Source organism: Calidris pugnax, unplaced genomic scaffold (assembly GCF_001431845.1).
Source record: "Calidris pugnax isolate Ruff unplaced genomic scaffold, ASM143184v1 scaffold25, whole genome shotgun sequence".
NCBI lineage: Eukaryota > Metazoa > Chordata > Aves > Charadriiformes > Scolopacidae > Calidris > Calidris pugnax.
This window is the reverse complement of record NW_015090805.1, coordinates 5,418,245-5,435,736: the sequence shown is the minus strand read 5'-3', so window position 1 is coordinate 5,435,736 and position 17,492 is coordinate 5,418,245. Positions and strand designations below refer to the sequence as shown.

The 17,492-nt window shown below is 42.4% G+C and overlaps 1 protein-coding gene across 8 annotated transcripts in view; it reads right to left on the bottom strand.

Annotated features, from left to right (window-relative positions):
• The window catches only part of ERG (v-ets avian erythroblastosis virus E26 oncogene homolog), a 110,160-nt gene that overhangs the window by 28,331 nt on the left and 64,337 nt on the right, over positions 1-17,492 (bottom strand). For all 8 annotated transcript variants that reach the window (XM_014938248.1, XM_014938250.1, XM_014938251.1 and 5 more), the window contains exon 2: positions 8,268-8,485. In XM_014938248.1, the coding sequence (XP_014793734.1) occupies positions 8,268-8,485 (218 nt within the window). The remainder of the gene's footprint in view (positions 1-8,267; positions 8,486-17,492) is intronic.

The following is a 17,492-nucleotide window of genomic DNA, read 5'->3' as shown; positions in this document are numbered from 1 at the left end:
ACTTTTTCTTATTTAAACAATTTTTTTTTTTTTTTTTTTTTTTTTTTTTTTTGCCTAACTATCCCCAGCTATCTTGCAGTCCACAGCTGCTTCAAGCCTTAAGGCCATCATGGCAAATTAAGGCAGTCAGCGTCTGGCTCACTAGAGGCCAGTCAAGCTATAAATATTACCAGCCTGGCTCTTTGTGTTCATAGTGTGGGGAAACAGCTGGTTTAAGTTTGACTGCACGTTGTCATTTCTCCATTAGTGCAAACACTTCAATATTTCTTATGTGTGAGGCTGGAGTGAAGAAAGGGAAAGAAGGGAAGGGGGTCACTAAAAGCCAAAGCTAAGAAATGATGTCCTGTATATACATAATTTACAATTAGATTGCTGCCTGGGAGAAGGCTGAAGTCTGACATGGTGATAGCTAGGCCAAAGCCACAATAACTTCCCAGTTGGCCTATAACTTTCAGGACCTATTTTCCCTTGTTTTTCTTTTATTATTTTTATAGAAATTCTATTATAATGGTAATGGATTACATTTCTCAAATTGTATTTCATTTCAAGAGCTCGTAAGACTGTTGTATTTGTGGTTTCATAAAATATGAAATACCAGGAGAATACCAGGGCCTTTCCCAAACCACCAATGCCTTCTTTTGTGGGCAGAGATTGTATAGAAAGCTAGCAAAGTAGAGCATGCTAGGCATAAACAGAAGTAACATCATCTGTGGAAACCATAATCCCCTGTGTCTGTGGAATGTCTGCTAATTTTCATGATTAGCATTATCAGGCTGTGAGGCTGATGGGTGTGAAATGGTAAAGTCACCGATTAGCCACTTTTCTTTTTCTTACTCACCTTCCACTTTGTCTTAGAATGCTATTCCCAAGCTTTAAATACTGAACACTCCCCACTGATACTACCTTGATCAAAATAAAACACCTACTAATGAAGGCGGAGAGGAGAAGACTCGTCTCCAAATGTGCTAGGTCAGAGACAACCTACCTATGCCATGCCAGCCAGGGGGAACACCACAAGCACTGGCTCTAAATGTATATACTGTACTGGAAATAAAGCTGTAATGATAGCAAGTGCTATAAATAATGACAGTGATCATAGTCTTGTGGGCTCCTATGTCATTATTTGAAGACTAATTTTATATTTCACTACCCATATGAGAGCTTTTGGTTGCTTAGCACTTTTGAAATTCTGTCTATCCACATCTCCCTCTTAAACTCCTGAAGCTAAGCACACAATTTAAGCATCAGTGGTCAATCCAAAATGTAACTGTGCCAACTATGAATGAACACACTATCCCAGAAGGGAAAGCCTCTTAGCTAGCACCTGCCAACCCAGCACCCCACAAAAAACCTGCAAAAAAGTAGCTATAGTATTGGTGAGCTGGGTTTGTTTTTCTCCTTGGCAACGTATTTGCCTCAAGAACAGAGCCAAACCATGTGCACTCACACACCATGCACTCATGTTAAGCTGGTGGATTTTCAGAGCAAAAAGGAATTTCTTCAAGCAGTCACACATAAAGCCCTACATGGAGAAGCTCCTGAATTTGCAGTTTTTCCACTTTGGTAGGCAGCCACTCCACCAACCACCCAGTCAGTGGGAAAAAAGATTATCAGTCTGAGATAGATAACACATCTTTTTACTCAAGATTAATGTTACTTTATATAGGCAGTTGCAATAAGTGCATTAGGAAAGTCATCCTTTTAGGACAGATCTCCCAGCTTTGCTGTGGACTGACGTAGGGGCTGACTCAAGCCCTGTTGGAGTCAGAGGAGAGAGTCCCATTGACTGCCATGGGTTTTGGACCATGCTTGTTGTTTAGTCTGAGCTGAGGTCTACCAAGAATACCAGGGCTGCATACCGGTGGTACGCCACCAGATGTGGAAGAGATGGCATTGAGCCTCAGACACAGGGTTCTGCTCCAGGGATGGAAAAAGCCATGCCCTTGAAAAACAAGTGATGTCAGGGTGATTACTGCAGCCCAACTGTTGGCCACAAGCAAGGTGTGCAAATGCTCTAACAAGATCCACCAATATTATACCACAGACTAGAGCATAATGCAGAGGTGCCTCATCTGGCTTAGAGCAGGATGGTTCTGTCATGGTGGCAATACAGAGCTTCATATGGATGAATGCACCCTCCTCAGTGGCTGGGCACATCAGCTGGCATATGGCTAGACTGCGCAAGGTACCTCAAGTGCTACCCACTCAAATTTGCTGGTTTGTGTAGCACAAAACAGCTACCACTTAGGAGACTTTACATCATAGGGAAAAGGAAAAAAAAACAACAAAAAAACAGCAAATGAAAACTTGAGGTTACTCCAGACTCTGCAGTCCTCCTGTGTGTCAGATGCACTCAACCCAGCTAGTACAGAGGCTCTTTGATGAAAATTTAGAACTGTAACATGCAAAGAAAAATGGTGTTTCCCTAAAGAGCTAGCACAAAAGATATATTAAGTAATAATTTCATTCTCAAATGGTTTTCAAGCAACAATTGGTAGCACTTAGAACAACATTTTGCACATGATTAAATCTTAATGACAAATAATTATTTCTGGCATTTCATTTAAACTTCTGTATCAGCCAAACCGAAACTTCTGCTGTGCTTTCACTGCAGCTAACTTTCCAAATGCTTTTTCAATGAAATCATCACACTGTGGACGGCAAGTGAAATTTATCTGTGAATAAGACTCTATGTTCCACTTCAGTCTCCCTTACAAAGACTGATTACCTACCAGTAAATGTGGTTCTTCCAAGCTACCTTTGTATAGTCCCACCCATGGGCATGGTGGACTCCCATGGGTGAGTGTGTTCAGAGACCACTGAGCAATCCACGGATTTAAATGCTGTTTAAGCACTAGCCAGGGCCTCATGAGACCATTGCCGCGGGAGTGAATTTCACCCTAAATGCATAACATGAATTATATTCATTCATCGTAGTAGCATTGCTCATGCTTAATTTGATAAAATAAACAGAAAAGTAAGTAACAGTATGACATATGCAATCTCCAGATTTGTATTATAGTACTTTACTATAACAGGATGAATCTTTTGTTCTGACTCAAAAGCAATAAATAGGAGGAAACAATATTATTACATGCAGGTGAAAGATTGACTGTATGGTGGCACAAAAGGTCTCATTAGATTTATGTACCTGGAAGAAATATAATGGCTGTACCAACATAATGGATTGAAGAAACTCAATTTGATACCACCTGTGACAATCTGCATTATATGTGCAACAACAACAAGGTAAATGACAGCTTTAATTTAAACCTTTCTTGCTTTATTTAATGTAAGGTAGGCCCTTAGGCTATATTTTCTGGTGCTGTGCAGCAGGGTTTAGCTTTAAAAAATACTGTTATTGTTAAAGAAAACTGTGTAGCTAATCCCTCTGCAGCACACTGAAAATAACCCTTTAATTTCATTCTAATGTTATTTCTTCAGTATTCTCAGGAATGCCACTTCTGAGACTGTTTTGAGATTTAATGTAGGGCAATTACAACCGAAGTATATCTGGGTAGAGTCCTAGCAGAGTGAGTACATTTCTCCTTTGAGTGGGTACTTAATTGTTGATGTGTAAGAGGTTTAGTACGCTCCTAAAATTTTATACCCCCTTCCAGATGACAGAATATATAGCCAGGAAGCAGCCTAACACAGTGAGAAGGGAGAAGCAGACAGCAAAGAAGTCATAAAGCTAACTAGTCTCTGGTTATCACTTTGTGGGGTCTGGTACCCTGTTTCGCATCCTCTTCATACTGTATTATTCAGACCCAGGCTCCCCCGTTGGAAGACAATTACAGAAGATACTCTGGAGATCCTAGAGTTCTGCAACTCTGCAGTGTGGCTGTGGTATTTTAGAGTCCTTTGGGACAACACAGATTTTAAAATGGGTGTAAACAGAAAAGGTACAGTTTTACTAAAAATGAAAAGCAGCTCCAAGCTCTATAGCTACTGCATGTGTTAATTTTTAACATATGAGGCATTTTTAAGAACTAAGCATCTCATTTAAGGAAATAAATTTATGGACTGCAAATAAGCAGGGTGGGGAAGGCTTCTGCAGAAAAGAAAATGCAAAGTGGCCTGCAGAAGGGCAGGGTACCACTAATCTGCGCATATAAATTGTGGCCAATATTATGCATGTGACAAACAGAAGATAATCTGTCAGGAAACCAGTGAAACACTGATATACAAAGAGCAAAGGCCTTGGAGGCTTCAGGAAGGAAAAAATGGTTTTCAGATTTGTAAGAAACGCATATGTCACACTGACCTGTAGTGACTTCTCTATTGACAGCAATAATCAATGTATCAGAATATTTGTTATGATTATTTAGCAAAATATAATACTGATGAGTAATTCCATTTTATGTAAGGCTTGAGTTATACACACTTTTTTCTGCAACTGGCAGGAATCTCACATAATAGGAAGCATTACAATTCCCAGAGTATTAACACTATATATATATATTAACAAGCATACATATATAAGCGTTTTAGAAATGCCAGAACATATTTGTATTTGTTACTTGGCAGTATTAGTTCACCCAATTAAAAGTGGAATCTTAAGATCTATTCTTTCAGGCATGTGTTAGCCCTTTTAAAATGATAGATTTCTGATGAAATAAAATGTGTATGTTCATGATAATAATAATATTTTTTTTGTGTTAAGTATAAGCATGCAATATATGTATGAATTTTTTTGTACTGCTAGTCTATTCTTATCTTTGGTAGTCTATAAGTGATTTTTCTTTGTTTATTTTTCAGCATATTGTGATGTCTTAGGAAGTGAAGTATGAATTTTCCTTGTTTTCTCCAGTTAGCAATTCCGCATTGTTCTGTCAATAGGAGAAGCTGCCAAATCCAAGATTAATAAATGTAACCCTATGTCCAATGCTGCAGGTTATTTCTATTTCAATATAGAAAGAACTGCATTTCTTCTTATTATATTTTTGGTCAGGCTGTGCCCTTTAGCAAACCAGTGCTCTGACCAAAAACATTTTGCAGTTCAGACAAGTAACTTGTACAGCCTCTTCCAGCAGTGTAGCCCATGGGCCAGCTCACACACTCGATACTGGGAAAGAATGGCCACTGCTGGGCTGTTCACTTTCTAATGGTGACCACACTAAGCACCTCTGAGTGATGCTGTCCAGAGAAAAATAAGGAAATTAATCTTCACGTGTTGCTCAACTGATTTGCACTAAACTCCAAGTCCTAATGATGGAACAGGTAGACCTAATGCTGTTTTTTTAGAGAGGAGGTATTTCTTCTTTTCATCTCTTCTGTAATGGTGGTAAAGGTGGTCAGGATGGTGCGAAAGTGTGTCACTGAGGTTCTGGATGCCTTGGCAACTCCTGGGTGCCACTTCTTTAGAACAATTAACAGTTCTGCTGGAAAAGTATGAACTAAAATTATGCCTTGTGACTAATCAAAAAAGATTGATTTAAAAACTATTCCACTGATGGTCTGATTATATGTCCTTGCAAAAGCAGACACCTGTTCTGCTAGTAGAAGTTGCAGATCATATGCACAAACACTTTATGCAGCTAGTGTGGAGACCAGGATACCTCTGAGGGAAAGGCAGATACCTCTCTTTGCAAAGAGCAGCTCGGGCAACCTAAACCACAGGCCAGTTTCTGTCTATTGACTGTGCAGGTAGCCTAAGCATCACTCCAAGTGATTTAATGCCTGCACATACTGATAGAAAATAGCATAAAGGAAGGAGAAACGATAGGCATTATGAAGATACGACCAAACAGCCTGCTTAACTAGGGGCTTCTGAATTCTTATCCGTCCCTGGAAAGTATTCTGAGTTCTGTAAAATATGCTGAACTGAAAATATGCTGAAATGAGCCCGCCCTGTCCTGCCTGCTGAAGTCAGGCTGCCAGGCAGGCAGCAACATGTGAACCACGGGTTCAGACGAGAGATGAGGAGCCTGACTCCAGCCCTACAGCTGGGACGCTCTGCTCTGGTGGCTGCGCTGCGGTTCCCTGCTCCCTGGGTTACTTCTGTTTTTACAGCCCCTGGGAGAGAAGCAAAGGCACCGAGCACAGGATCTCTCCCAGGTGCACGCCTCGGCACACATCCATCCACAACGGCACTTTCAGGCCTCTCGGATAGCAAGGCAGGGCTTGGCTGCCTTCCCAGGCACCCCACAATAGCAGGGGTGCCTCACGCTGCCTGGCCATCTCTGGACCGAGGCAGCAGGAGCCAGGTGCTTTAGTGCCTGGAGTTGTCTGTGCTCTCCATGCAAGGCTCTTAACGGTCTCTACTAGTTTGGGGCACGCTGGTGTGTGACAGCACATTTTCTGCACTGTGCTCTCACCCACAGGCTATACGTGTTTGCGTGGAGACCCGATTTAGCTGACTATGGGCACACATTTTGGACTCAGTAAGGATCCTGACCTCCTAAATCAGACTATAATCCTTACCAGGGTTGCTAACAAGGATTAGACAGGACAAGGTTTCAGCTAATAAAAGACAGTATTACCGCCTACAGCTTTGTCCTTAAACCATCACAGCAACAGCCAAGTACCTGTGATTCACAAACTGAGCTTTAATATTCAGGGTAGTTATGTATTACAGGAATCCAAGACAGCAAATTCAGGGTTCTGGCTTGAGTATTTAAAAAGTGTCATTATCCAACCATTTCAAATGGATCTATATCATCTAGGATCTTAAGATCTGTAAGTATGTCAGAGTCTGTGTATGACTGATTTTAGTTATGTATAACATTATAAACTACTGCCACTAATCTCAGTAACAATTAACACTAATTAAGTACTCTAATGCACTTTATGGAATTTACACTGATAAAAACAGTGATCAGTTCTCTACAAGAAATGCCAGCGCAAATACTTAGAGGTAATTTTAGGGAGCAGGTGAAACTGGTTTTGAATCAATACTCCATGTGTTATTATACCTGTGCATTTGCTTGGCACAAAAAAAAGGGAAAAAAACCTCACTGAAATTGATTGTCAACAAGTTCTAAATAAGTAGGCTGACAAGAAGACTTCCCCTAATTCTTTGTAACTTCACTTCACCATTTATTTCTATGTATCTCAAATCTTTGACTATTCACTGGAAATTCTGATTTGACTTCAGCACAATTTCCATCCTTACCACAGAGAAGTGTAGGTGTGATAAGCTGTCAAACCACTTTGCACCACTTGTGATGCTCCACCACATTAGCACAGCAAGTGTGAACATTAACCACAGTGACCATGTCTGAGGTTTTTTCTAAACAACTGATGCTGGGAGATGAGATTAGTAGGTGGGTGTTTGTGACAGAGAGATGTGAAACACAGTCTTCACTGGTACATCACCAACAACTGTGAGCCACCGACTCTTTCTGGACCTCTGCCCTTCAGCAACACCAAAGGAAAACTGTTTTGACAGTCAGGCATTTTAAACAGGAAAGCACTTGTTTGGATAGTTTCCTTGGAAAAAAAAAAAATCTGCATTGTGCTTTTTCAGATGGAAGAAATCCCATAGAGTGCTCCTACGCTTGGGAGGGCTACCAGTCAATATCCACAAATCCACTGTGCTGCTCTTTCAACTTAATCAATACAATTCTCCTTCATAGTGACATTCATAAAAAAAAGTCCTGAGACAACAGTTAATGCACTGACATACTGTAGCTACTGCCTGTTGAGCTGAATAATTTCTTTTCCTGTTCCTTTCCACTCCCCTGCTTGCTTCCATACATATGCTGTTTCTTCAGCATGAGCTCTTTTAAATCCAACTCCATGGTTATAATTTTTGGTACTATGTTTACAGTAAATATGAAAGTAAAGATATCAATAGTTCAGTCCCTCTGCCATTATAAGAATTTACTTCCTATGCTTCTCTGTTTGCTTACATTTAGAGCAAAAACAACTGCCCAAATTATTGTATTTTGACAACTTCCATTGGGTGTTAGATCACACACACAGACTACAGCAAACTCAGATTTTGCTAACTTGAATATATGTTCTTTCACCTAATGCGCAATGCAAGTTCACATCTGAAATGATCCACAGTCAGAGGAAACACAGAAAGGTATTGCACAAGCTCATGTGAACACCGTGCCTGTTGCACCATCAGAGACTCCGTAACACATGAACGGGGCTGGCAAGCGTGACCCACAATGTACAAGAGGCTTGTAGGCTTCTGGGACAGCAGCCGGTGGCCAGGTGGGATATCTTGGGCCATCTAAAATGACACTAGATTCACAGATTTAGACAACTGAGCTATACCCATCACAAGAAAAAGTGTACTTGAGCCTTATTACCTTGACCCGTTAACCTGGTTTGGGTTACACTCCATCTTGATGGTGACTCTGGCTGGGGGCTGCGACAACCAGTCTTGCTGGGGAACACGTGGACTCATCTTTGATGTCTGTCCATATTCACTGGAGGAGGAGGCCGTCATCTCTGTCTTCGCAAGGTGGGGCGATCCGTAGGCACACTCGAACAAGGACTGGTCTTCACTCACTACTGATAACGCTTCCTGCAAACCAAAGAAGTCAGCATGACCATGTTTCATAGCAAACATCACAATATCCCCCAAGGAAAAAAGGGCTTGTCTATCTCACTAGAAGACAAACACCCAGTCACTCGCCCAAATGCTGATTACTTTTTAGGCACGCCAATGCTGTTGGTGGAGGTGAGGTCTCATGGTGCCAGACGTGCTGTCAGCATATGGTGGGAGGACAGCCTCTCCCCTGAGGAGATGTTTCCTACCAGTGGCTGAGAATATGAACAGACACATGCTACCAAACACTTAGCAATAGTGGCCAGGAGCTGGGAGGGAGAAGAAGGCAGGACAGGCAGTGAAGCTCGGGGGTCTGGCATCACTGCTTTAACTGCCTCTGCAAGAAGCAACCAAAAGCCCTCCCTTGCTGACTTAGTGAGAGCTCCCCTTCCTTCCTCTGGGACCAAGGGCAAGTCCCTTCTGGACAGGGAGCGGAGACATAGCTGGGTACAACCTCTGATCCAGGGACCCTGTTCTTTCTGCAGGCATCCACTCACTGCCAACTTCAGTGGAGGTGCCCACCACCAGCCCTGAGAGGAGACTACCCACCAGCTGCCTCTCTCTCTCTCATGGCAATCCCTCCCAGCAGGATGGCCAGCTGGGCACCCCACTCTGGTGCTGTGGGAAGGGGTGGCCACCTTCCCTCACCGTGGCAGCCCTGTGGTTATGGCCTCCAAGAGTGTCAGGGTTCACCAGGCCCTTCAGTGGCAGGGTGGCTGCCCTGGTGGTTGGCTGGAGATCGGACAGAGGCTAGAGGGCCACACGCTGTCACCAACTCCTCTCCCAGGTTATCTGGAGCCAAGTCATGGGAGCAAGGAGGTGCCTGAGCCTGGCTTGGGCAGGCAGCGTGCCCACCAGACCATCAGGAATCTGCAGGGAAAGCTGATGCTGCCATAGGGACCCATCCTGTCTGACCCAAGGCTTCCTGGCCTGAGCTCCTGCCCTCCCACTGACCCCCAGCACCTGCAGGCTCAGAGGTCCACACCTCCAAAAGCAGCTTTCCGAGGCACACCCCCTCTCCATGGGCTACTTAGGGTGAACATGGGACGTAAGGGATGGTAACCCAAAAGCAGGACTCCGTCCTCCCACCCTGGCAGTACAGCTCTGCCCTGATATGGAATGGGGCAGAGGGGGAAGCCTGGCTCCTCCATTCTTCCCTCCATCCCTCTCTCCCTCCCATGTGGCCCCCACTGGTGGTCGGGGGGCAACCAGCACTGGGCTGGCAGCGGAGGCTGGGCGTGCAGTGCTCCAGATGACAGCAGCCGTGGCAGCAGCCAGCTGGAGATGGCTGGAGGCCTGGGGGCCAAGGATGGGGACGCTGGGGTGGGAGGGATGGAGCCCAAGCCAGATTTGCAGCAGGGTGTTCAGCGTGGGACCCCACCCCTGCAAGGCAGCATGTGTGGGCCCGCCGCTGGTGGCCATTTGTCGGGGAGGGACACAATAAAACCGTGTGGCCATGTCAGCAGAGGAGGATGCGGTGGAGAGGGGAGAGAGACAAGAGCCAGAGCAACGGGAGTCCGCCGGCTCTGGGAAACTGGGTGGCTGCTTGCTGGCTCCTACTTTCCCTGGCTGCTGGAAGAGGGCTTTCCACAACCCCCAGCAGTCATGTGCTGCCCTAAAAATCAGCAATTGTATTTGTTCTTTTGAAGGGCGTATACATTTATCATTCTTTTTGTTCGCCTGGTTTGTGAGCCCTCAGGGTGCAGTCTGTTAATCGTAGAATCATCGAATCATCTGGGTCGAAAGGGACCTTCAAAGGTCATCTAGTCCAACCTCCCCGCAGTCAGCAGGGACACCCCCAACTAGACCAGGTTGCCCAGGGCCTCGTCGAGCCTCACCTTGAATGTCTCCAGGGATGGGGCCTCAACCACCTCCCTGGGCAACCTATTCCAGTGTTCCACCACCCTCACAGTAAAGAACTTATTCCTAATGTCTAATCTAAATCTGCTTTTCTCCAGTTTAAGTATAATATTCAGTTTTCTCTGCAACCGCACGGGCTGGAACATCACTTTCTTCTTCTTGCTTCTCATGAAAATTGAGATCACCCTTTAATCTCTGTACTTGGGGAAAGGGCTCTGAAGCAGCCCTCCAAAAGCCACGAGACTTGCGACTGAATCACCAACACTAATGTTTCCTGGCACAGGCCAGGATGCAAAATTCAGACTGTGATCTGCACCCTTGCATTACTGCTATTCAGACGTCATTTGAGTGCAAAGGTCACCCCCAGAGTACCACCATTAATATTAACTCCTCAGTTAGCACCTCTGCCTTGCACGCTCTTCCCTCACCCCGCACCCAGCTACCAAGCTGCTGGGTCTCGGGTCTCTAGGGGTGTGAACATGCTTCTGCAAGACAGAAGGGATGCCAGAATAACACCTCTCGTTTTTGCCATGCCTCTTAGACTCCTGTGGCTCTCCGTCCTGCCTGGTCATGCTAAAAACTGCTGCTGCTGGTGGTGGTCTGAAGGTTTTCTCACGAGTCATTCCTGGGGGAATTTCTCCTGGGAAAGCCTGAAGATGCTTCCTGCTTATTAAGGAGGTGGGGGGGAGATGGCTGCTGGTCCTTTGCTCCCCAAAGGTTGCTCCCTGGCTACACTATGCTGAGAGGCAGCAAGGGGACTTGACGTGTTTGGATGGTAAAGTAGCAGGAATCACATCACAAGAACTAAAGAAAGAAAATGTCACACTGGAAGGAAAATAAAAAGTTCTTTCTCAACACTCCATGAGAGTTCTTCATGAAGATATCTCTATCTCTGTCTGTTTGCCTATCTATCTATCTACACAGCCTGGCCAGGGAATCCCAATGCATCCCATGCCCGAGGGCATTTACTGCACAGTTACCTCTTTTCTGCCACACTGGAGAGCTAATACATGAAACAAAACCCATGTAATGAAATATTAATTTTGGAAGAGTTAGCTTCAGTAAATACGTGAGTGTGAACTACACAATAGAAAGCAGATACAACAGGCATAATATTATTTTACTCTGTAAACCATCTACTAATAGACCTTTTCAAAATAGGCATCAAATAATATATAATAGATATGTTTCTCATCCTCCCCTGCGAAAGTGAAACAAAGCAAATTTATTTGGGTTCCTATTAAACCTGACACCACCTAATGTAAGTTAATATAGGAATACTTAGGGTAAGTATAAATGTGAACAAAAAAAATATGGGTTTTCTATTTATTGGCATTACTAATGACAGTAAATATTGCCTGTGCTATGAGAGCCTGTTACATTGCACAAAGAGGGAAAGTACACACATTTTAACTTCCCGAGGGGGACAGCAAATGCTGGAAGTATGAGCCAAATTAATAAGGGTTGTCTGAATATCTAAAAGACTATGGCAAAACCAAGACAAACGTAAATGAACCCAAGAGACAGACTCAGACTTCACATTTCAGGAAAAAATGCCTAGTTACTCATGGACAAAACCCCCTCAATTTGCTAGCTAGAGTTTTGTTCTGGTTTAAGAGCAAGCACTCATCTGCTCTCCATCGTGCTAGTTATCAGTTAGCGCATGCTGACAGGTTTGTAAATGCTCTGTAGGAATAAATGAATTTCTGCCAAATTTGCATGCTGTTGGGTTGGTCCTTAGGGGAAAGGCTTATTAATGTGTACTCTATGGTAGCAAGTATCTCTGACATTTTACTCCAAGTCCTCACTGATCTTTGCTGGCCCGCTATGAAGGACAATAGGATGTGCATCATGCCTCTCTAGTGCAAATTACAAAAGCTGAACTGGCCACCTAAGCTTTTGTATAGTTTTGAGGAGTCAGCGTAACTAGCAAAGATGGTCTAAACTAGAATAAACCTTACTTCCTCTTTAACTCTTTAACTATCTTTTTTCTTCTGGCACATAACTGAGGTTGAGGTTTCAGTGTGGGAAAAATGGAAACTATGTTTAGTATCTCTTCTGCTCCTGTCAGGACTCAGGCAGCCCTACTGATTGTCCTCTTTCAAATGCAGGCAGGATCAGTGATGCCAATTTGCCAGCAATTGCTACAGGTGAAATATGTGATCCTTGCATATCCTCACGCACAGGAAGAAGTTTTCTGCAACACATGGGTGGAAGTTGTGTGTCCAGGGTTGGATACTACTGCCTTTTTTCCTCTAAGTGATCTTAAAAAATGAGGATTTCTGGCCCAGCCATTTCAAGATCCACTGAACTTTCAAGACACATGAATGCTGAACACAACCTTGATAAAACCTCATGGAAAAATCGAACTGTGGGAAAGCACAGACATAGCATCAAGAAACACGGACACTTCTCAGCTATACATGAGGCATAATGTGGCATAATTTGACATTCCCAAAACCAGATAGAAAATGTTCATCAGCTGCTCCTTGCATGCATTGTTTCATCTTGTCTATCCTTGATTTCTCTTCATTAAGTAAAGCCTTCAAGCCAACCCTTAAGTTGTGAAAGGAAGGCTCTAACAGCAAACGATGGTACTGAATAGCTGACAGAAAGCAGTATGGGTATTTATTTCTCAGATACGGGGACTTAAAATTGTTCTTTCTGCTATACTTCTAAATTCAAGCTACTGGGCCAAATGTAATATAAGAATTGTCAGCATTTGCCATCATGAAGAATAGCTGCATGGTCTGGCCACATATAAACATAGACAAAACTACTAATCCTGACAATGTTTAGCAAGGTTTTTTTTACATACAGATGCCAGATCTATTTCTAGTAAATACTTTTCATTAGTCAGTACATGTTGATCTTTTTTTCTCATGCATATTAATGCTGTTACTGGAGCAGTTTGGCAACTTCAAGCAGTAAGTGGGATAAAGCAAAGTAAATATTAATAAATATTATAAAATAGATGCATTATAAGGCTCTTTTCAATCTTGCCAAGTTTTGTACTTTAACCTTAATACTTTTAGTAGTGGATGGCTCATCTTCGTGGACTTTGTATGACAATACAATATTCTCATGACATCTCAGAAATGAAGCCTTTCAGTTCTAGTAACCAGTGTCTGGAGTAATGTCATATGAAGAAACCAACACATACCAGTGACAGTGGCAGGTGGGAAAGGTCTTTCATGCAAGTCTGTGAAGTAGAGCTGTTGGTTATATTATCTGAGGTCAATATTAGACCTTTATTTTCTTTATTTCATTTTTCTTTCTCCACATACTTCCTCTCATCATCAGCAAAACATTAATTTTTTTTTACTGTGCAAAACCTGGCTTCTCACTTGGACTTTCCATACTAATGATAAAAGAACAAAATGTCTTCTCTATTTGGTTTTGACTTATACTTCACTGATAAGTTAAAAAAAAAAAAAAAGAAAAGAATAACAGACTGACAAATTTGTAGAACAATAGGTACAGCAACGCCTTTAAAGTAGGCATAAAGTCATTAGGACAAAGGTGTTTACTTAATCAAATGCAAGATTACTTGGCCTAGAAACATGAAGTTACAGGAAATGTGATTGAAGTAGTTCCCATCATGAGAAGTATATGCAAGTTGACCTGTCCTTTATATGCAATGTCAGGAACTAAGGACAAAGACTTTTTTTCCTAACGCTTGATCAAACTTAAGAAATGGCTAAAGAAGACAATGAGGCATGCAGTTGTCTTGCATAATTTGGTTGTGCTGAGGGTTATTGGGGAAAAAGTACTGCAGCAGGACTTTTAAAGACTTTGGAGGCCATTGTAACTTGGTGATGCTTTCTCTCAAGTTAACTCTGATTAGGAAACTCGCTGGTTTGTGCATGAAATACATGTGTTCCCAGACCTGCCATGTCATCAACCCAGCTTCCACTTTAGATGTGAAACCATTTCCATTCACTTGTACAGCAGTCAAATCGAGTCATGTCTCCAGGTAGTACACTCACACGCATGTGTATATATGAATATCTCAAAATATTCAGCTCTGTTTTTTTCATTTCTTCAAATATTTCCATGGTTTATTGCTTAACATAACAGAAAAGGTTTAATAGATCTTCTTTATCCCTATTGGTTAATCAAAATCTATCAAGTGATTTGCCGCTCAACAAAATGCTTCAAGAACTTTGGAAGTCAAGAATTTACTGGCCACCACTGTCAAAATCCTAGCAGGCAATAGCACACCAGTATGATGAAAAACACTGGCCACAAAACAGTAGGAGACTGCGCAAGAACTCCACAATAAAAAGGAGGATGCACAAGAAGACACAAATAAAACAACCCTCATTGTATGTTGAGAGATGCTGCAAGCAGTAAAACACATTTATTACTTGTGGCGTCAGTACTCCCACACTCCAATACAGACATGCTACCCTTGACTATGAGGGACTTGCAATAACACTGCAATCAAGAACATTCAATTAGCTTTCCTATATGTCATTGAATTTATAGAATCTATTTTTGACAACAGTTTTATGATATTTCTCCTCATTAATGTAATCAACTTTCACTTGCTTAATTTGATTCCATGATAATCCTTCTGTAAGCACAAGCTTAGACCCTCCACACAGCCTCCAAACAGCCTATGTACACTCAGACAAAGGCTGTTTCCTATCACTTGTCGGATGTCTACAGTTGGTCAGAAAAATTAATTCTCCATTCTAGGAAGAATTCTGACATACTGGGACTTATTTTCATTTCAAATTAGACAAAAAGCTGTTTTATGAAAACTTTCACCACACGTTTATTAAAAGGATGAATTGTAGCACACTGCCGTGTGTTTTGCAGATGTTAAAACATTCTAATAAACAGTTACATTTGGAGAGGGCCTGCATTTTTTGAGGGAAGATTGTTCTGATTAAGACCATGCAATTAGCTCTATTAAGTGCTTCCATGCTTTTTTGCACTCTGTATCCCTTGTCTACTCAATAACATTTGCTATTGAAATTGTGTGCAATCAAATTACATACAATTGTAACCAAAAGGAAGAACAGGTGAAAACGTGCAAGACTGCACACAGTCTGCATCTTGGTACAGCTGCTCCAGACTTTACCAAGTCACTCTTCTCACTTGCTACTCTTCCTTCTCTTCTTCCTCAGATTGCATCTTCCGATGCTCTAGGAAGCTGTTTATCTGGAGTGAAAGCCTAATTTCAAACAGGCCAGGAATGTTATTTCCACATTGGAACTGAGAGCACACAAGAGGCTGGACACCAGAACCTCACAAAGCAGCAGGCAGTCTTCCAGCCTGAAACTTTGCTCCACTCATGTCTGCAAGAGGCATCACCGCACGATAAAGCAAGCTGTGGTTGAATTGCTAAAGGGCTGCTAGCCTAAATTTGCAGTCCCGCTTTAAAGCCAAGTCTTTGAGCCTTGGATTCACTGCATGCAGCAATAATCAGTGAAACAAAAGACAAATGATTGATGGTTTAGCCTTACTATAGCTTATTTACCATGATGCTCTTACAACTCTATTCTGACCATTCGCAAAAGAAATGGTTTTGCAACATACTCAATATGGTGTATGGAACATGCTGGAAAAGGTTACTACTTAAAATGCAGTCACCTGAGTCAGGAATTGCAGCACACATCTGGAATATGTTTTCCTTCTAAATCTCTGAGTCTTGGATTCATTAGATCAGACAAAAATCCACATATTATATTCATGAGAGAGTTCAGGAACAACAAAAGGCCTTGGCAAGTACAAGATAGGAAAGACAGATGTTGTCCTCACCTCCACCCATGAGAATCTTATTGCCAGCTCAGCTAACATCCTCCATCTATTTGCAAGGAGTGCTTGGATAGTCCATGGTAATCCAAACACAGGCCTGGTGCTGCCACTTATCTGATATCTTCACCTCTTGCTGAGAAAAATACAAAGGATGTTTGGAAGCAAAGGAAAGCCACTGCCGCAGTCCCACTTGAAAAAAGGAATAATCAAGCATCCATCAAAATGATGTTATGAAATCGCAGGGTTCATTTATTTCTGGGAAACAATAGCAGATGTTTAAGGACCAATCCTGCAGCTCTCTTTGTATTAGCCTTTCTCTGGCTTCACTAGAACTAGCAATGTGAACAGAGGCCTCATGGCTAAGCCCAAAGGTTTATCATTTTTTGTCTTAATGAACAAATTCTGAGGCATTATAAATTCAAATGTAGATTGTGGTGCTTTATCACCATTTCTAATATATAGACTGTCATTCCTGAAATGTTAACAAACCCTATTTTTGCCCAAGCTATTTTTGTCACCTCCTTCAATCATAGGGTAATATTTATAGCACCAGGAATTCCGCTCCAGGTCTCCAAGTGCTTCATAAAATAAGAAAAATCACCATTGCACTACTGGATAACTTTGGTAGGAACAAATAAAAATGCATCTTGTCTTAGAAAACATATCATCTCACTCATGCCAACTTCAGTACCATATCTGGGATTACCCTCCATCTCACATACTAAAATTATCACACCTAGTAGAGTGCCATTTCACAATCGTTTCACCTGCAGTCTTTATCTGACAGTAAAGCGCAAATGAGTACTTTAACCCTAAACCAAGATTTGATAAATGGAAATAGGAAACTCTTTCATACGTGTCACATGCCCTGGACATCACCAAAGCAGCGCAGCAATCTTGTTCGAATGCAATGATGAAAGCTTCCATCCTGCACCTGTTTCAGTGCACATTCAGTGCCCGAGTGACTTCAGGAGGGGAATGCATGGAAGCATCTCTGCTCATGTGCAACCACTGAAGAACTGCACCAGACTTCTAAAGGAAAGTGGACGTCAACATTCACAAGACTGTATCAAAAAGCCCAGGGAATGAAGCAGACAATCTGGTTCTATACAGCGATGAGTCCGTTGTTCCTTCTGCATGAGCAGAGTGCTGGTAAACTACTTAAAGGCTGAGACAACACCAGGTTTTATTTCCTGCACCAGTAGCTGAACAAGTGGGGTTAGGTGGCTGCAGGGCAGGAGCAGCACAATCATCAGTTGGTCTCAGAATACATATTCCTGAATGATTATGTCAACCTTAATTCACTAGTGCTAAAACAATACAATTGTAAGCTGCAGATTGTATATTCATTTTT